Consider the following 15,768-nt stretch of genomic DNA (forward strand, 5'->3'; position numbering starts at 1 on the left):
CGTCACAGGATCCAACCCACAAATTGTTACTGGGGGGAGTAGAGGGGGAAGGATCATCCTTTTATTTTATTGGGACAGATTCATGGTCCTTATAGCTTTCTAGAAGAGAAAATTTGGAAAAATGTTAACCCCCAACGTGCTACATTAAGAATTTTGTTTAAAAAAAAGAGGGGAATGCAGTGAACTATAGCTGTGAAATTAATTTGGAAGAGCGGTTGCTGTGCCGAGCTGGTGTTTCATGGGAAGGTTGCTGTATATGCTGTAAGCTAATTTAGTTTATCTGCAGGATTCTCCCTGACTGGGCTTTGAGATACTCTCCCAAATATGGGATCATCGCTGGTTTATTTCTCACCACAATACCTACATGCTCTGATCTTCCAAGACAAGGCACCTTTTGCACTAGGGTTACCTTCTTTTTTTCCTGTGAAAAAAAAATTTTAGCCAGGTGTGGTGGGTTGACCCTGGCTGGACACCAGGCGCTCACCAAAGCCGCTCTATCACTCCCCTCCTCAGCTGGACAGGGGAGAGAAAATAGAACAAAAGGCCAGTGGGTCCAGGTAAGGACAGGGAGAGATCACTCACCAATTACCATCACAGGCAAAACAGGCTCGCCTTGGGGAAATTAGTTTAATTTATTACCAACCAAATCAGAGTAGGGTAATGAGAAATAAACCCAAATCTTAAAAACACCTTCCCCCACCCCTCCCTTCTTCCCGGGCTTAACTTTACTCCCGATTTTCTCTACCTCCTCCACCCCAGCGGCACAGGGGGAGGGGGAATGGGGGTTGTGGTCTGTTCATCACACATTGTTCCTGCCGCTCCTCCCTCCTCAGGGGGAGACTCCTCACACTCTTCCCTGCTCCAGCATGGGGTCCCCCACGGGAGACAGTCCTCCACGAACTTCTCCAGCGGGAGTCCTTCCCATGGGCTGCAGTTCTTCATGAACTGCTCCAGCGTGGGTCCCTTCCACAGGGTGCAGTCCTTGAGGAACAGGCTGCTCCAGCGTGGGTCCCCCCTGGGGCCACAAGTCCTGCCAGCAAACCTGCTCCAGCGTGGGCTCCTGTCTCCACGGGTCCACAGGTCCTGCCAGGAGCCTGCTCCAGCCTGGGCTTCCCACAGGGTCACAGCCTCCTTCGGGCATCCACCTGCTCTGGCGTGGGGTCCTGCATGGGCTGCAGGTGAATATCTGCTCCACCGTTAACCTCCATGGGCTGCAGGGGGACAGCCTGCCTCACCATGGTCTTCACCAAGGGCTGCAGGGGAATCTCTGCTCCGGTGCCTGGAGCACCTCTTCCTCCCCCTCCTTCACTGACCTTGGTGTCTGCAGCATTGTTTCTCTCACATTCTCACTCCTCTCTCTGGCTGCAATTGCTCTTGTGCAGTTTTCCCCCGCCCGTTCTTAAATACGTTATCCCAGAGGCGCTACCACCGTCACTGATGGGCTCGGCCTTGGACAGCAGCGGGTCCATCTTGAAACCGGTGGCATTGGCTCTATCTGACATAGAGGAAGCTTCTAGCAGCTTCTCACAGAAACCATCCCTGTAGCCCCCCCACTACCAAAACCTTGTCACGCAAACCCAGTACACCAGGCAGAGTTCACGTATTTTCTATGTTTGTCCTGATGAGAACTACCGATGCTCCTGTATGCACCAACTCTGGATGTATGTATCAACTCCACAGTACGTACACAGCAAATACAACCTTTTGGAAGCATGCCCAGGTGATCTGCATGTGCACCAAGCCCTGTGTGGTCAGGATTTGCTGCACAGGCCTATGCAACCGGGTATCTCATGGTGCTCCCAACTCTCTGCGCAGAAAGTCCAGTACCCATGTTTCTGCTTGAGGACCTCCAAGCACTGGTGAGGAAAACAGATCTTATAACTGCAAGGAGCAAATGGAGTACATGCATATGGATTTATTTGCAGAGTAAGGACTGAGATTTAGATATGGCGACACATTTATCTGAGTGATTATGTATATTACCATAGCATTTATAAGATAGTGTATTTTTTTTTACTGCTATTGTTTATTTTGTTAATATAGAGACTGTTTTGTAATTTTGTTTTTCCATCAAAGCTGCTCTAGAGTTAGAGTACTGTGAAAAAACCTTAGTTATTTATTTTTCCCTGCATTTATAAACACAAAAATGCAGACATTGTGCACTCAGTTATAGCTCAGAACCAATTTAAAAAACAAAGCTAAATCCAATCTTTAATAACATTTGTTACAGAAATGCTGACCTGACTCTAATGCTGTGAATCATAACTGTTCTGTAAGAGAACAGATTAATGCGGAAGCCAAGAAACCTGCACCAGGTTGTGCTGATGTTTTTTAAAATACACCGCTTTTTTTCTTACTCCTCAACTGGAAATCTTCATCAAAGTCCAGTGCTCCCACTGAATGTGGTCTGAGATGCCTGTCAGGCAGCTTTCAACATGCCACTTTCCCTAATCACCTTTTTATCAGGAAGGAGGGAACTTGTCCTAGCCATGCTTTGCAATGTTGGGAGTAAGCATTCAGCACCATTTAGGTTCAAACCCCGGCAATTCAGTCTGCCTGGGTAAACCTGGCTCTGAAATAATAGAGTGATGGCGTTTGTCTTCCCAAGTAACTGTTACGCGTGATGGAGCCCTGCTTTCCTGGAGATGGCTGAACACCTGCCTGCCCATGGGAAGGAGTGAATGAATTCCTTGTTTTGCTTTGTTTGCGTGCGCGGCTTTTGCTTTACCTATTAAACTGTCTTTATCTCAACCCACGAGTTTTCTCACTTTTACCCTTCCGATTCTCTCCCCCATCCCACCGGGGAGGAGTGAGTGAGTGGTAATTCTGTCTTCGGTTCTTCCTTCCTTCTGCTTCCATTTCTCATGTGCCAGTTTCTTGGATGGCCCAAGTACAATGTCCCTTATATACGACCTAGAAAGGGCCTCGTGGCTTATTCTCAGCCAAATAAACTGAAGGAAAGATGAGTAGTTGGTCTTGTTTCTTAGCTCATGACAAAGGGATTGGTTTTAGATTGTTTTTATTCCGTGGTGAAGTTAAGATGAAAAAGATGAAAATCAATGGGATGGGGAAATATTGTTAATATTGCTAAGAAGTACTTACTGGTTATTGTGAATTGTATCCCCTTAGTCTGTAGTGATTTCTGTCTCTTTTTAACATGCAGAGAACTATCACTGAAAGTGGTTCAATACAGCTTTGCCTCCTACTAGACAGCCTCTTTTAAGAGCTCTGCTCGCTTGCAGGCTTGGAGGCTTGAAGTGACCCTGCCTGAAGACTGCACGCAAAGATGATCAGTCTTGAAAGGACTCTGCAAATTAAGTTTTCCATGCTTATATATGGAGGGAGGATAACTTACTAAGATCACTGCCTCTTACAAAAATGGCTTCCATGTGTAGGAAATGACATCTGAAATAACCGGCACATGTTAGCTGGGGGAAAAGATAAGTGAAAAAGTTGCCTGTTTCACCCAAATTAACTTTAGTTAAATCTTAGTTAAACCTCTGGTGACATACCTGGGATGAGGAGAAGGAACTGTACCATATTTTCAGCTTCCCAGACAAGCCTCTCCCAGGCCCCTCAGTGTACTGAAGAGGACACTCAGCAGCAAAAGGGCTGGGAATGGCTGTTCAGAGATGAAGGGGGGCCCATTTGTGCCATTTTCCTTTGGGTAGAGGTTCATTCCCTGTCCTTGACCTCCAGGTGGAAGATGTTAGATTGGTGTCATGGTTTAACCTCAGTCGGCAACTGAGCACCACGCAGCCACTCACTCACTCCTCCCCGGTGGGATGGGGGAGAGAATCGGAAGGGTAAAAGTGAGAAAACTCGTGGGTTGAGATAAAGACAGTTTAATAGGTAAAGCAAAAGCCGCGCACGCAAACAAAGCAAAACAAGGAATTCATTCACTCCTTCCCATGGGCAGGCAGGTGTTCAGCCATCTCCAGGAAAGCAGGGCTCCATCACGCGTAATGGTGACTTGGGAAGACAAACGCCATCACTCCAAACGTCCCCCCCTTCCTTCTTCTTCCCCCAGTTTATGTACTGAGCATGACGTCCCATGGTATGGAATATCCCTTTGGCCAGTTTGGGTCAACTGTCCTGGCTGTGCCCCCTCACAGCTTCTTGTGCACCTCCAGCCTTCTCAGTTGGCAGAGCATGGGAAGCTGAAAAGTCCTTGACTAGTGTAAGCACTGCTCAGCAACAACTAAAACATCGGTGTGTTATCAACATTGTTCTCACCCTAAATCCAAAACACAGCCCTGTACCAGCTACTAGGAAGGAAATTAACTCTATCCCTGCCGAAACCAGGACAGTATGTCACAAACCTGATGACTGCCTGTCCAGACATTGGGAAGGGCTAGTGTTTTTCAACTCTAAGAACATTTTGAGATGTTTTTTATTGGCTTTGGGACAGAGGCTTTCAGTCTGAATTTCTTTGTACCAGGTGTGAGGACCTTGTCCTTCAAAGTCTCTTCAGGCAAGTCCTTCTTTTCTTTGCATCTTGTGTCACCCTGCTTCTGCACCCCACTACCTGCAGTAGCTGAGGTCTACCTAACCCAGAATTTGCCCAAATATTTTACTAGATGTGTCTGAGAAGGCCTGGCAGGCCTGTTGGGAGTGCTACCCCTGTGAGAAGACTCTCGGGAATGCAGGAGAAGGAGCTTTCCTCCAGGCTGGATCTAGGTTACCGAAGACACACGTCAGCAAATCCCACAGCTGGTGAATTGGCCCATCAATCAAACACTAGCATGAAGCCTTAGACTAGTTGCTTCAGCTTAATTGTTTTCCACAGTAATATGGAAGTTGGCAATTCATACAGACCTGACCTAGCTCATGCAAGGTTTCACTGAATTCAGTGAAACTCCAGACATAAGCAAGACCTCTTCCTATGAGAAAGGGCCTTAAAGGTTTTCCATAACAAAGTAAACTTGAAATCAAGACAACGACCAGTGAAGCCAAGAGGACATTGCCAGAAGTGTCTGAAAACATTCCTGAGCATCAGGACAGTTAAAAGAGGGTGAAGGCCACTTCCAGAGTGAGCAGAAAGAACCCCTGCTGCTTACGATGTCCCATAGAGGGCAGAAACTTTTTTGGATGCATCTTTTCTTCAGGAAAGCAGTTCTTAAAAAGCTGTCAAGGTTTCAAAAATGTTTTTGTGAGTACAAAGTTTAATCATTTTAAAGAGTAGAAAATTGTTTCATAACAATGTACACTTGTAAAATTAATTATATAGCGTCAAATTAGCAGTTGTAAAGAGATAACTGAATGGGGAAGTACTCATGAGTGTGGATGATTAGAGGAGAACAGGGAACACATGAGAAATTACAGGGAAAGTGCGAGGCCAATTAGTACAGCAAGGCTCATTTTCTTTTAGTGCTTATTTCACACGCACATACACACACACCTCTCCTGAGGCCATGTCATTATTTTCCAAATGGCATTGGCCTCTTCTTGTCTGGTGGTATCGGCCAACGCTAATGATTTTCTTCTGTCACTGAACGCTTGCTTGCATTCTCCTCTTTCATTTTCCTGATCATCCTTTCCTCTGTTTTGGTGCCCACATTAGACTAATTGTACCTTTGATCTGCAACTGTTACACACACAGCTGCTCAGCATTGTCCGCGACTCTGAAACCTGAAAATTAGAAAAACAGCAATTAGAATGATGCTCTACCAAAAAAAAAAAAAAAAAAGAGGAGGGAAAAAAAAGAAAAACAGCATGATTCAGTTTAATCAGGCTAGAGCAGATATTATCCCACAGAATTTTGGTTTGTTTTGCCGGAGAGTTAAACAGATCCTTTGTATTTGACAGGAGATAACGAATGGGCTGTTGTGAGCAAAGTAATAGATGTTCGGTTGGGGCTTTTACCTGAATCATGAGCTGGGACTGTGAACAGAGACGTGGGTTTGGCCCTTGATCCGAACTTCAGCCAGGTCCTCCCATCCCTCAGCATTCACCCACTTCTGCCGAATTCCTCCCACGGGAGGGCTTTGTAGAGACATCATGATGTGCAGGGTTAAATTTCAAGCCTGGTGTATGCTTTTAGCAGAGGCAGAATTTTGATTTTTAGAACAGTCTTTGCCAGGTCTGAGGTTACAAAAGCCTTTTGGGGATAACCTCATTAAGATAATTAAACATCTGTGTAATTCTTTCTTTCTCCATACGTGGCAAGGATTATTAAACTGTATTTTCATGCGGCACTTGAGCCATTTTGCATGGCAACTTACAGGAGCAAATGGCAGAATGGCTTGAAAATAAAAGGATTGAATTATTTGGTGTTTGCAAACAGTATGAATTTCAGATATCTGACATCAGGATTAAATATGATTGGCATCTGTTTACAAAACAGTGAAAAGCTATGCTTAGTTGTGCACAGCCTGTAAGTATGACTACTGCAGGAATGCCTTTAAAGAAATAGGGAGGAAATAGCTGCACGATGGCATGAGCTTGTGTCAAACGTAATACTTTTTTTTAAATCATGTTTTTGCCTTTTCATTGTTTAATAATATGGCTGATACTATTTTCCAAAATTAATTGATACCTTTGTATAAGTCCATAATTTCATTTACTCAAAGGAAAGATGAGCAGGTGAATTCTTTCTTTTAAGTGATCGGATGATCTGAGGCAGTTCGGCAGTGGGGGTTTTCTTTTGGCCTGCAGAACACGGGTATTGTCGTAGTTGACGGTATCTGTAACGGTACAACAAACAGAACTTTGTCTTGGCGGTTTGTGCAATGGATGTTAAAGGTAGATAGGTTATGTATTACAGCTATGGTTGCTTATTATAGCAAGCAGTGTAACTTAAGGAATAAGCATGTTTCTATTCTCAGGAACCAATTACCAAGAATACACAGAAAAACAGTACATTTCACAAATTGTAGAATGCCTCTTTCTTGCCTTGACCTTTGTGCAAGAGTTGCACAGCCAAAGCCTCCCTCGCTGCCTAATGCCCTCTAATGATCACTGTGCCAGGGCCTTATCCGTCCAGGGCCCGGATGGAACTGCTGAATGGGTGGTGCACAGGAGTTACGGATTTTTCCAGACGCAGGAGTGGATTTAGCAGTGCCGGGGCTTGTATCATGTGGGACCTCCTGAAACAGATATGCTGTAATAATTTTTATTTCTTCCTACTGGGATGAATTCCAAGCCAGTAAAAGGCAAACTGAATTAATTCAACGAAGGCATATGCCACTGGAAATGGTTTACGTTTCTTAGCAAAAATGGAGTTTCCTGGTCCATTTTTTAAGCTTCCCCCCCCGCCCCGAAGTACAGCGTATGGTGGGCACCATTACAAGGATATGCTGTTGACACTGCCAAGGCTCAACATTCTTGCTTTGGAAAAGAGTGAAATGCTGACTATTTTTTATTTTATAATATTTTGTTACGTAGGAGAACAGGAAGCTATAAAGCCCCAGATCTGTCTTTTTTTGTGTGTATTTCCTTAAACTCTTTTTCCAAGTTACCCAGTGTGCTGCCTTTTCTTAGGGTCTTCTGCCATGACACTCAAGAGACAGGCGCCAGCACTCCAGCTGTACTGCTGTACTTCTGGCCCCAGCTGTCATTCTAGTACAATTTTTATTGGCATTCGTTTGTTTAAGCTCTCTCAACACTTTACTTAAGCAGTGGAAAACACCTAAGACTTTTTCTTCAAAGCCAGCACAGGAACGGTCTCTTTTTTTCTGAAGCATATCACTGGTTGGGCATTCCCAACTGGAATTTTGGGGCCAGCCATCAGCATGCGGGAATGGCGTTTGCTATTCTGGCACTCAGCATACTGAACACTTTCTTATCCTCACATTTGTGGTATAGGGAGTTGGCAGGGTCAGATAAGTGTGTTCTCCACAGTAGACTGAGTAAGAAGAGCATCGTGAGCACTGCAGAATTTAATAGTTTGCACTGGGACTCCAGTCCATGCTGTGCTTACAATGGAATTTAATTTTCTTCCCATGCAAACAGAAACATATGTTTTTGTGTTGAAATATGTGGAGGTGAAACTAAACAGAATAATGTCCTTGGAGAGAAATGAAGCAACACCCTAATGGATGTAAGGTGGTGCGACTGTTTGGCTCTCCTACTAAGTTTTATTACATTGCATGTTTTTTTGCTTTGTCCCTTTTACCATTCTGATTAGTAACACTTACCTCACAGGCTTAATTTTTTCATGCTGTTAAATGATTTGAAATGCACTGATAAAAGCCGATGCCTCGGGGCTTATGATTTTTGCAAGTTTGGTAAATACAGAGAATAAGCCTTTGCTCTAGTTTTGGGGTTGTTCTTTTCCTTATTCTTTGCTAGTCAAGGAAGTCAAAGACCTGTCTTAAAAACGGTATGTTGTATGTTATTAGTATGCTGTGAAGACGAAAGCTCACCACGTGCTCGAGGTACAACGTTGTGCCTATTCCGCAAAGTGGCACTGTTGGTAACCTCGGTAGCCTTTCTTACTGAAGTTGGAGACAACTGGCTACTCATCTCTCTTTTGATCAGTTCTATACTCAGTGCACGTTCACTTCCCCCAAACATCCCTCTGATTAGCACCTCATTTAGGCTGCTTGCTAAAGGGCATTACCTCCATCAGCCTAGTTCTTAAAACTAGAAAGATTTCTTGCTGGGCTTGCAGCAGCCTGCAGCCTTGCTCTGTTTTCAGCAGTCAGGCAAAAGCATTTACAATTAACCTTTACTTCCACGTTAGTTGAATTTTACTCCTGCCTATGGAGGAGTATAATCTAAATGCTATTAAAATAGAGTATGACTTCATATTATGTGACATCTGGTGACTTCCAATTATCTGTGTTTTGCCTGCCTACGGTGAAAAGGCAATTATGTTCTTCTGGTAGGATTTGCAGCAGTTTCAGAAGATATGATAATACAATACTGAAGGAGGGCAAGGAAGCACATTGGTAAGGAAAGACTCACGTAGGCTAAAAAGTAGAAGTCAAGTGCGTACATTTCAATCCTTTTTCAAATCTGAAGCTGTTTACACTAATCCTTTCCCATTACGTCCTGTTGACAGGTATTGATCAACTACCGCCTGTTTGTTAGGAAACATGAGTAAGATACAGAATCCGCTTCTGTATTTTTCTTTTATCATTTTGTCTAAAACAATTTATTCGTCAAGTCTACATGAATTTGCACAAATTAGATGTCTTTTGAAATATGTTGATACAGTTGATATGCTGATATGTTGACATGCTCATTGGCTCCAGTACTTGCAGAACCTCTAGATATTCATCTTACGTATGATACAGTTACTTTAACGAGATGTCTTGCGAAAAGTGAAACGGAGTTACTCGGCCAGATCTCAGGATATTGACCAACTTTAATTTTGTTCAAAAGCTGTGGCATAATGATTTCTTCTGTCAGTTACAACACATCCGATCCATTCATTCATCCATCCATCTTGACAATCCATATGCTAAAAAGTGCTTTCGTATGCAGTAACTAACCAGATTGTGACAATTCCGCAAATGATGTGACATGACACCCAACATGTTGAGGATTTTTTATTTTAAGATAGTTACAGAGAAATTGATTTCTGAAGCAAAGTATTACACTGAGCTTTGCAAACAGGGCTGTCCTCTAGCGTTGAGAAACAGAGTGCATTTATCTGCAAATGCTGATGACCGAGCAAAGCGTTTACTTTGTTACCGTGGTGAAATGACTCAGTGGGGGGTACTCCACATCTGATAATAGGTGCTTGCACGATAGAGTCCTAAAGTTGTCTATGAGACTGTAATTACAGGCAGTAGTAAAATCCAAGCCATATGTAGCAATAAACACCATACTTTTGTGCTCTCATGTCTCAGACTAAAGACAAATGGAGTCCCACCCCGCAATTAGAAGATCTTTGCTCTGTTTACTCGTACCATGTAAAACAGACAAGCTATTTGTTTTGCTTACACATTGTTCCATACAGTAATTCTCTTTCCATTTAGTGATTGTTTTTGCTATGTGTTTAACACACAGCTGAAAAGAACAGCTCCAGCATGGCCACGAGACCTTCTCCTGGTAAAATGGAATGGATCATCCCGCTTATTGTGGTCTCAGCACTGACCTTCGTGTGCCTCATTCTTCTCATTGCTGTGCTTGTCTACTGGAGGTGAGCTTGTTTCCTTTTGATGGAAACTGATTATGATTTAAAACACATTTCAGGTGGTGTTTTTTAATGTGGTCCTGTGTTTTTTATTTTATTAGATGTTACGGTGATTGATGCATTAGGTCACTCTGGATGCTAGAACAGCTCTGTTGGTTAACTATTCAGCTGTCTTAAATATTGATTTTTGTGTCATGAAAATGGGCTTGGTAGAGCTGTGGCAATGGTAGAGCCAGCTGTAACGCTGACAAACATTTTCGCAACTAGTCCCTCTCATATAGCTATAAAAAGGTATCTTTGTCTTGGCCTGCAGGAAAGGTGGTCGTGGGAGAAAAGCCCAGTGAGACTGGACTTGGTTCCGTGGGTGGCTTTGCCACAGACCTCCTGTGTGATCTTAAGCAGTTCTTTTCTTCCTTTGACTGTACTTCAAGAAAGGGGGATAAGCTTTTTTCACGTTACATAGCAATGCTCTGAGTAGGAGTTCTTTAGCATTGGTGAAGTGTTCGGAATTGCAACCTGCAAAGTCTTGAAAGTAAAGATTGCCTCTTACAAAGAGATACTGTCCTTTACACCAATGGGCATTGGTTCAGAGGTGGAGGCTAGGATTAGCATCAACAAATCCATCTCCATTTGATTTAGAGTAAATTAAAACCTGTAGCACCTTCTTGTGCCAGAACCAGAACCCAAAGACACCTCATTTGTCTGGTAGTGAAAATTAACCAGGGATTAGCCTCATAGAAGGTACTTGGGAATTATTTCAAAATCTGATTAGATGGGACACAGAAAAGTAGCTTTGATGAGAAATAGCAGTCCATTGATCATTACATTTGCAGAATCAATTAAAAAACTACCAAGCTGTTTTTCAGTACACCCATTTTGCTGACAATTGGCCAAATTGTTGAGGCTGGGAATATTTGAAAGAATATTAATAAATAGGTGACAATAGTCTTGTGAAAATCATTTCTATTAACTTTTGCAAGTAATTAACATCATTGCAGTAAGACAATGAAAGAAATTGCAGTGATGTGTGCTCAAAAGCTGAAATTGGAAAGGTTCTGAAGATCCCATTGTAGTGTCCTGTCCTTCAATATATATTTTCTTCATTTGAAGGACTAAACTTGGTCCCGTTCATAGCAGGCAAGCCCTTGAAGGATATGGTATATCCTGAAGCACTGTAATGAGGGGTTAGTAATATTTATCTTGCGTTGATACAAAATGCTCTTCTAAGGAAGGAAGGTTTTGAAATAAAATGCTAACAGCTATTATCAAGAAGAATGTTGGTACCTCTCATTGTTTGGAAAACGTTTCCATTTCCTGCAATTTCACTAATGGATCGAGAGAAATAGTTGCAAACTTAGTGTTTAATTCGCTCAAAGAGTAACAATACCGTCCCTGAGAAGATATTAAAGTTGGAAAGTGCTGGCTTAGTGACCAATAGTCAGGGACTAATTTTTGATAAATATTGGCTTGTATTATAGATCATAGTATTACTGGAGTCTAAAATTAAGATATGTTAATTAAAGTTAAATACTTTTTATATTCAAAATTCCTAACCATCCACCTCGTAAAATGTTTATTTGCTTCGTAATAACAAACAAGCACAGAAGTCAAGGAAGATGCATGAACAAAGACTTTAACTGAAACCAAATTACTTTTCCAGTAATGTTTGTTATTTTGCATACGGACAGCAATTGTTTATTATCTGCTCTCCATAATATGCATGAGTAGTTAACATTCATCAGTAGCTTTGGTAAAATTATAAGCATTGACGTTAATAGCCCTGACAGCAGTGGATCAATTTTTTTGTGTATAATTAATACTAAAAAAAAGGTGGAGATTAAAAATTAATATAGACATGGAAAGTATGTCATGTAGCAGTCAAAGTTTTTTGATAAATATGAAGCAACAAATTGAGAAACAATAAACAAACTTGAGAGCACACGTGTACTAGCTTCAAAATAATCTCCTGTGTCTACCTTCATAGTTCTGAGGATTTTTTAACAAATACAGAGAGTGTATTAAAAAAGTCAACATGTGTTTTAGGATAAATCAACAAGCAACTAGAACACAAATCGTCCACAGTAACATTTCACGTTGTGCAGACCATGTCACTGAAGTGGCAACACAGCATTTTGTGTGCCCTTTTCAGTGTGATTACCTTTCCTTAGGAAAATAAAGTGTTTATCTCTGTGAGTGTTTTAAAGTAAGGAAAAAAGAGATCCTCAAACACCGCAGAGTCTAATTTACAAGTTTGAAAGGAACAGTGATCTGGATTTTCAGGAAGAAATACTTCGCTTAAAATGTAATGGGCAACATATGGAATAATTTGCTAGATAACACAATCAAAGCAAATGGCATGACAATGAGTTTGAGACAGATTTTTCAGTGTGGGAAACGTGGTATTGAAGTGCACAGCAGAGAAACTCTTGTTATGAAAGGATAACCCTCAAGGGGACAGGCGTGCTGGACTAAGGGGTCTTTTCCTGCACAGCAGTTCTTTGTTATGGTATGAGAAAAACCATTATAAAACAAAACCCAGAGAACTAGAAAATGCAGAAGAGACATAGTTACCCTTTGGCAATACATTTTGAGGGTAAAACAAATGATATTTTCACTTTTGCGTTTTTGAGCATTTGTGGGATTAGATGATTTGAGACCAGAGGTGACAGAAGTAGAACAATGAAGCAGAGCAAAGCCTTCTGCTTGTTTGCATTGCATCGATGCCCTATTATCCAGGGACCAAAATAAGGAGTTATGGAGGTTGCTTGTGAAGGTTGGGCAAAGAGTTTATCTCTGTTTGGATCCTTTGTGATACAGCAATGAAATAAGTTTTGTGATGATGTCTTGTTGTAAGGAAGCTTCATTTTCTGTTCCCTTTATTTGAAAAGGAGAGCGATAGGAAGCAGTCACTGTTTGATGAAGCTTTTCCTTTCTTTATCTGTTGAGCTTCCATGCTGTGTTCATTAGAGAATTCTTGTAATTGAATATATTTGGAAATGATCTGTGCCATTTCTGAATGAGACTCCCTTATTTGCAGAGGTAATTTGCTGTTCTCAGTTCCTTTTCCATGTGGATCCTGGACAAATGGCAAAAGAATATGATTGATGTAGAAGAGAAGGGGTCACTTCTGTCTTTTTAGCATGATGGCCATCTCAGTAATGAAAAGGGATGGGAACTTGCAGGCAAGCAGCAGCTCTGAATTACCTTTCTACTAAAGTTTCCTGAATTCAGTACTTTTAATGGCACTGCTGTGCAAAGAGGGCTATGTGATTTTAAGTTGGTAGAGTGGAAAATAAACTAGGTCAGCATAATGAAGCTGCAAAAATTGCACTGCCTCTTATCCCAGAACAGTGAGGAGAGCACCATCGCGGGATGACCAGGAGCCACAAAGTTAGCTGGAGCTGGTTGACAGTTGGGCTTCCTGGGCAGGAGGGACAATGATGGCTGTAATTTAAGTTTGCTTCTGTGCATCTTTGATTCCTTTTGAGGAAAAGCTGGCCTGGCTGATCCTTGAGCTGTCGTGGGCACGATGAAGGGGACTGTTGCTCCCGTGACCTCTAGTGCTTGAAACTGATTTCTTTTAGCACCGAATTGAGAATTTGAGTCTTAGCAGACAGAAAAGGTGAGGAGACCAGAACCTCGTTTTACTCAACATGTAGATTCACCATTCGCTTCTGCAGTGGCACAATGGTATTTCTTTTTCTGCTTTCAGTGCTTTCGTACTGGTTCCTGAAATTGTGTGCTGTAGGGACAACCACTGAGTATTTCTGAGAACTATTCACTGGGATTTTAGGATCTTTTGCTGGAGCACTAGCTAGCTCATCTAGAGCCCATTAAAACATGTGCATTGTAAGGTGCAGTTTCCCAAGCATGTTATTTTTGCATTTCTGGGCATTTGTTTTGCATCTGTGATTTTATACCCAGACTCAGTATCATGAGATCCTTCTGCAGTTCTTCAAGGTCAGTTTAAAATTTGACTTGGATTGTCTGCAGTCTTTGCCACTGTTATTCTCACAGCCTTTTCTACGAGCTCTGAGAATTGCAGAGTGTGTTTGGTAGTGACCTCCAAACTATTTAGGGATTGAGTGTGACTTCAGTTTTTTTGCAACAAAGCGAGTTCCTACAGCATGCTGAGCCATAATATGGCTTGAAACATGTCTTTTCTAGCACTTCCACTATATTTTGTTGCCAGTTGAAGAAGTCCTGAGTATTGACACTTTAAGGGAAACCCAGGGTCAGTGCCACTTTCTTTTTCACAGAGGTGCAGGAGGGTGAGTAGAGTTGGGAAATCAGCTAAAATACTTTGATACACATTAACTTCTGTCATTTTAGAAAAAAAAGCAGACTTTAGGAGTGACTGGTGACCTTCTACTGTTTGTTTTCCATTCTGATTTTTAATCTAAACACTACAATGCTATAGACTGTAGTTTCAAAAGGAAAAATAAGCAGAGAATATTAAGAAGCAATTAAGATTTTTAGAGTTTAGCCAACAGCAACTTTTAAATGAGAACTAAATTATAGCCATTCCTCATTTTCAGCTAAGAGGAAGAAATTAATTCACAACTATAGCTGGAGAGTTTTCTTTTTCTTTCTTTTCAGCAGATACCATAATTCACCTCTGAATTATTGCCGCCATCAACATCGTGTTCCCAAAGACAAAGCAGGAATATTGTATTGCATTTCTTATTAAATCAAGCTGTTTATACAGTGCTAATATGTTTACATTCAGGAGAGATTTTTGGAACAACACAGCTGCTGCCTTTCAAAGAGCAAGCAAGCTTGCATTGCTTGTTTATAGTCATGTATATATGAGACAGCTTGGGAAAAAGACGCCTTTAATTTTCCTTAGGCAAAACCCTATAGAATTTAGTAGACAGTAAGAGTTTTCTTAGGTTTTTGTTAAGCATCCTGTTGAATTGAACAGAATCCTTGGGACAGGTCCTGTGGCAGAGCCTCGTACTTCTCTGGTAGTGCCTTTCTGCGCAGAAGAAATGACATTGAGCACCAGGAGATGTGGGTTCTTTTTCTGACTCGCTCATTGATTTTCTGTGTGACCTGGGGCCAAGTCACTTACGGTTTGACAGTATTGTTGTTGAACTCGGTGGCAAAGACCTCACTGGGAGCAAGCTCAGGTGTTCAATATTTCAGCATCTGAGTTCTGTCACTGGTAAAATAGCACTGAAGAAGGTTGGTGAGCCGTATTTGTAAATCAGCTTGTAATATTGAAATGAAAGCTGCAACGTAAGACCAAGAACTGTTGTAGTTACCATGTCTAATAACCATGCCTTGGAAAACTGCCTTTTGGTGTTAAATTGTGGGGAACTTGCACAGTTCCATAGCTAAGAGAGTGTTAAAACTTCATTGGGGAAAAAAAAGAACTTCTGCCTGTAGCAGGTTGTAAAAAATGCTGAAATTGTTATTTGAACCTATCTCTAGGTTTTATTTTATGAGTACACAATGTGTTCTTCATCTACTGTACTGATTGAAAAAGGAACATTGCAAATTTACAGACCATTGTAAAATTGCTTGCTTACAATGATAAAAGCTGCTTTCAGTTTACCCTAAAATATTCGTGATTCTGCTCATTTTCTCACTGATGAAGGATGCTAGGTGGTAACACTTTCCGAGAGTCTGTGTGTTGATTTTAAGAATGCCTCGGGTGCAGTTGCGTGAGTATTTAT

General features: G+C 41.7%; 1 protein-coding gene across 2 annotated transcripts in view; it reads left to right on the forward strand.

Moving 5' to 3' along the window:
* PTPRG (protein tyrosine phosphatase receptor type G) overlaps nt 1–15,768 on the forward strand; it is a 425,362-nt gene that overhangs the window by 342,331 nt on the left and 67,263 nt on the right. For both annotated transcript variants that reach the window (XM_076346545.1, XM_076346546.1), the window contains one exon: nt 9,961–10,093. In XM_076346545.1, the coding sequence (XP_076202660.1) occupies nt 9,961–10,093 (133 nt within the window). The remainder of the gene's footprint in view (nt 1–9,960; nt 10,094–15,768) is intronic.

This window comes from Aptenodytes patagonicus, chromosome 8, assembly GCF_965638725.1.
Source record: "Aptenodytes patagonicus chromosome 8, bAptPat1.pri.cur, whole genome shotgun sequence".
Taxonomy (NCBI): domain Eukaryota; kingdom Metazoa; phylum Chordata; class Aves; order Sphenisciformes; family Spheniscidae; genus Aptenodytes; species Aptenodytes patagonicus.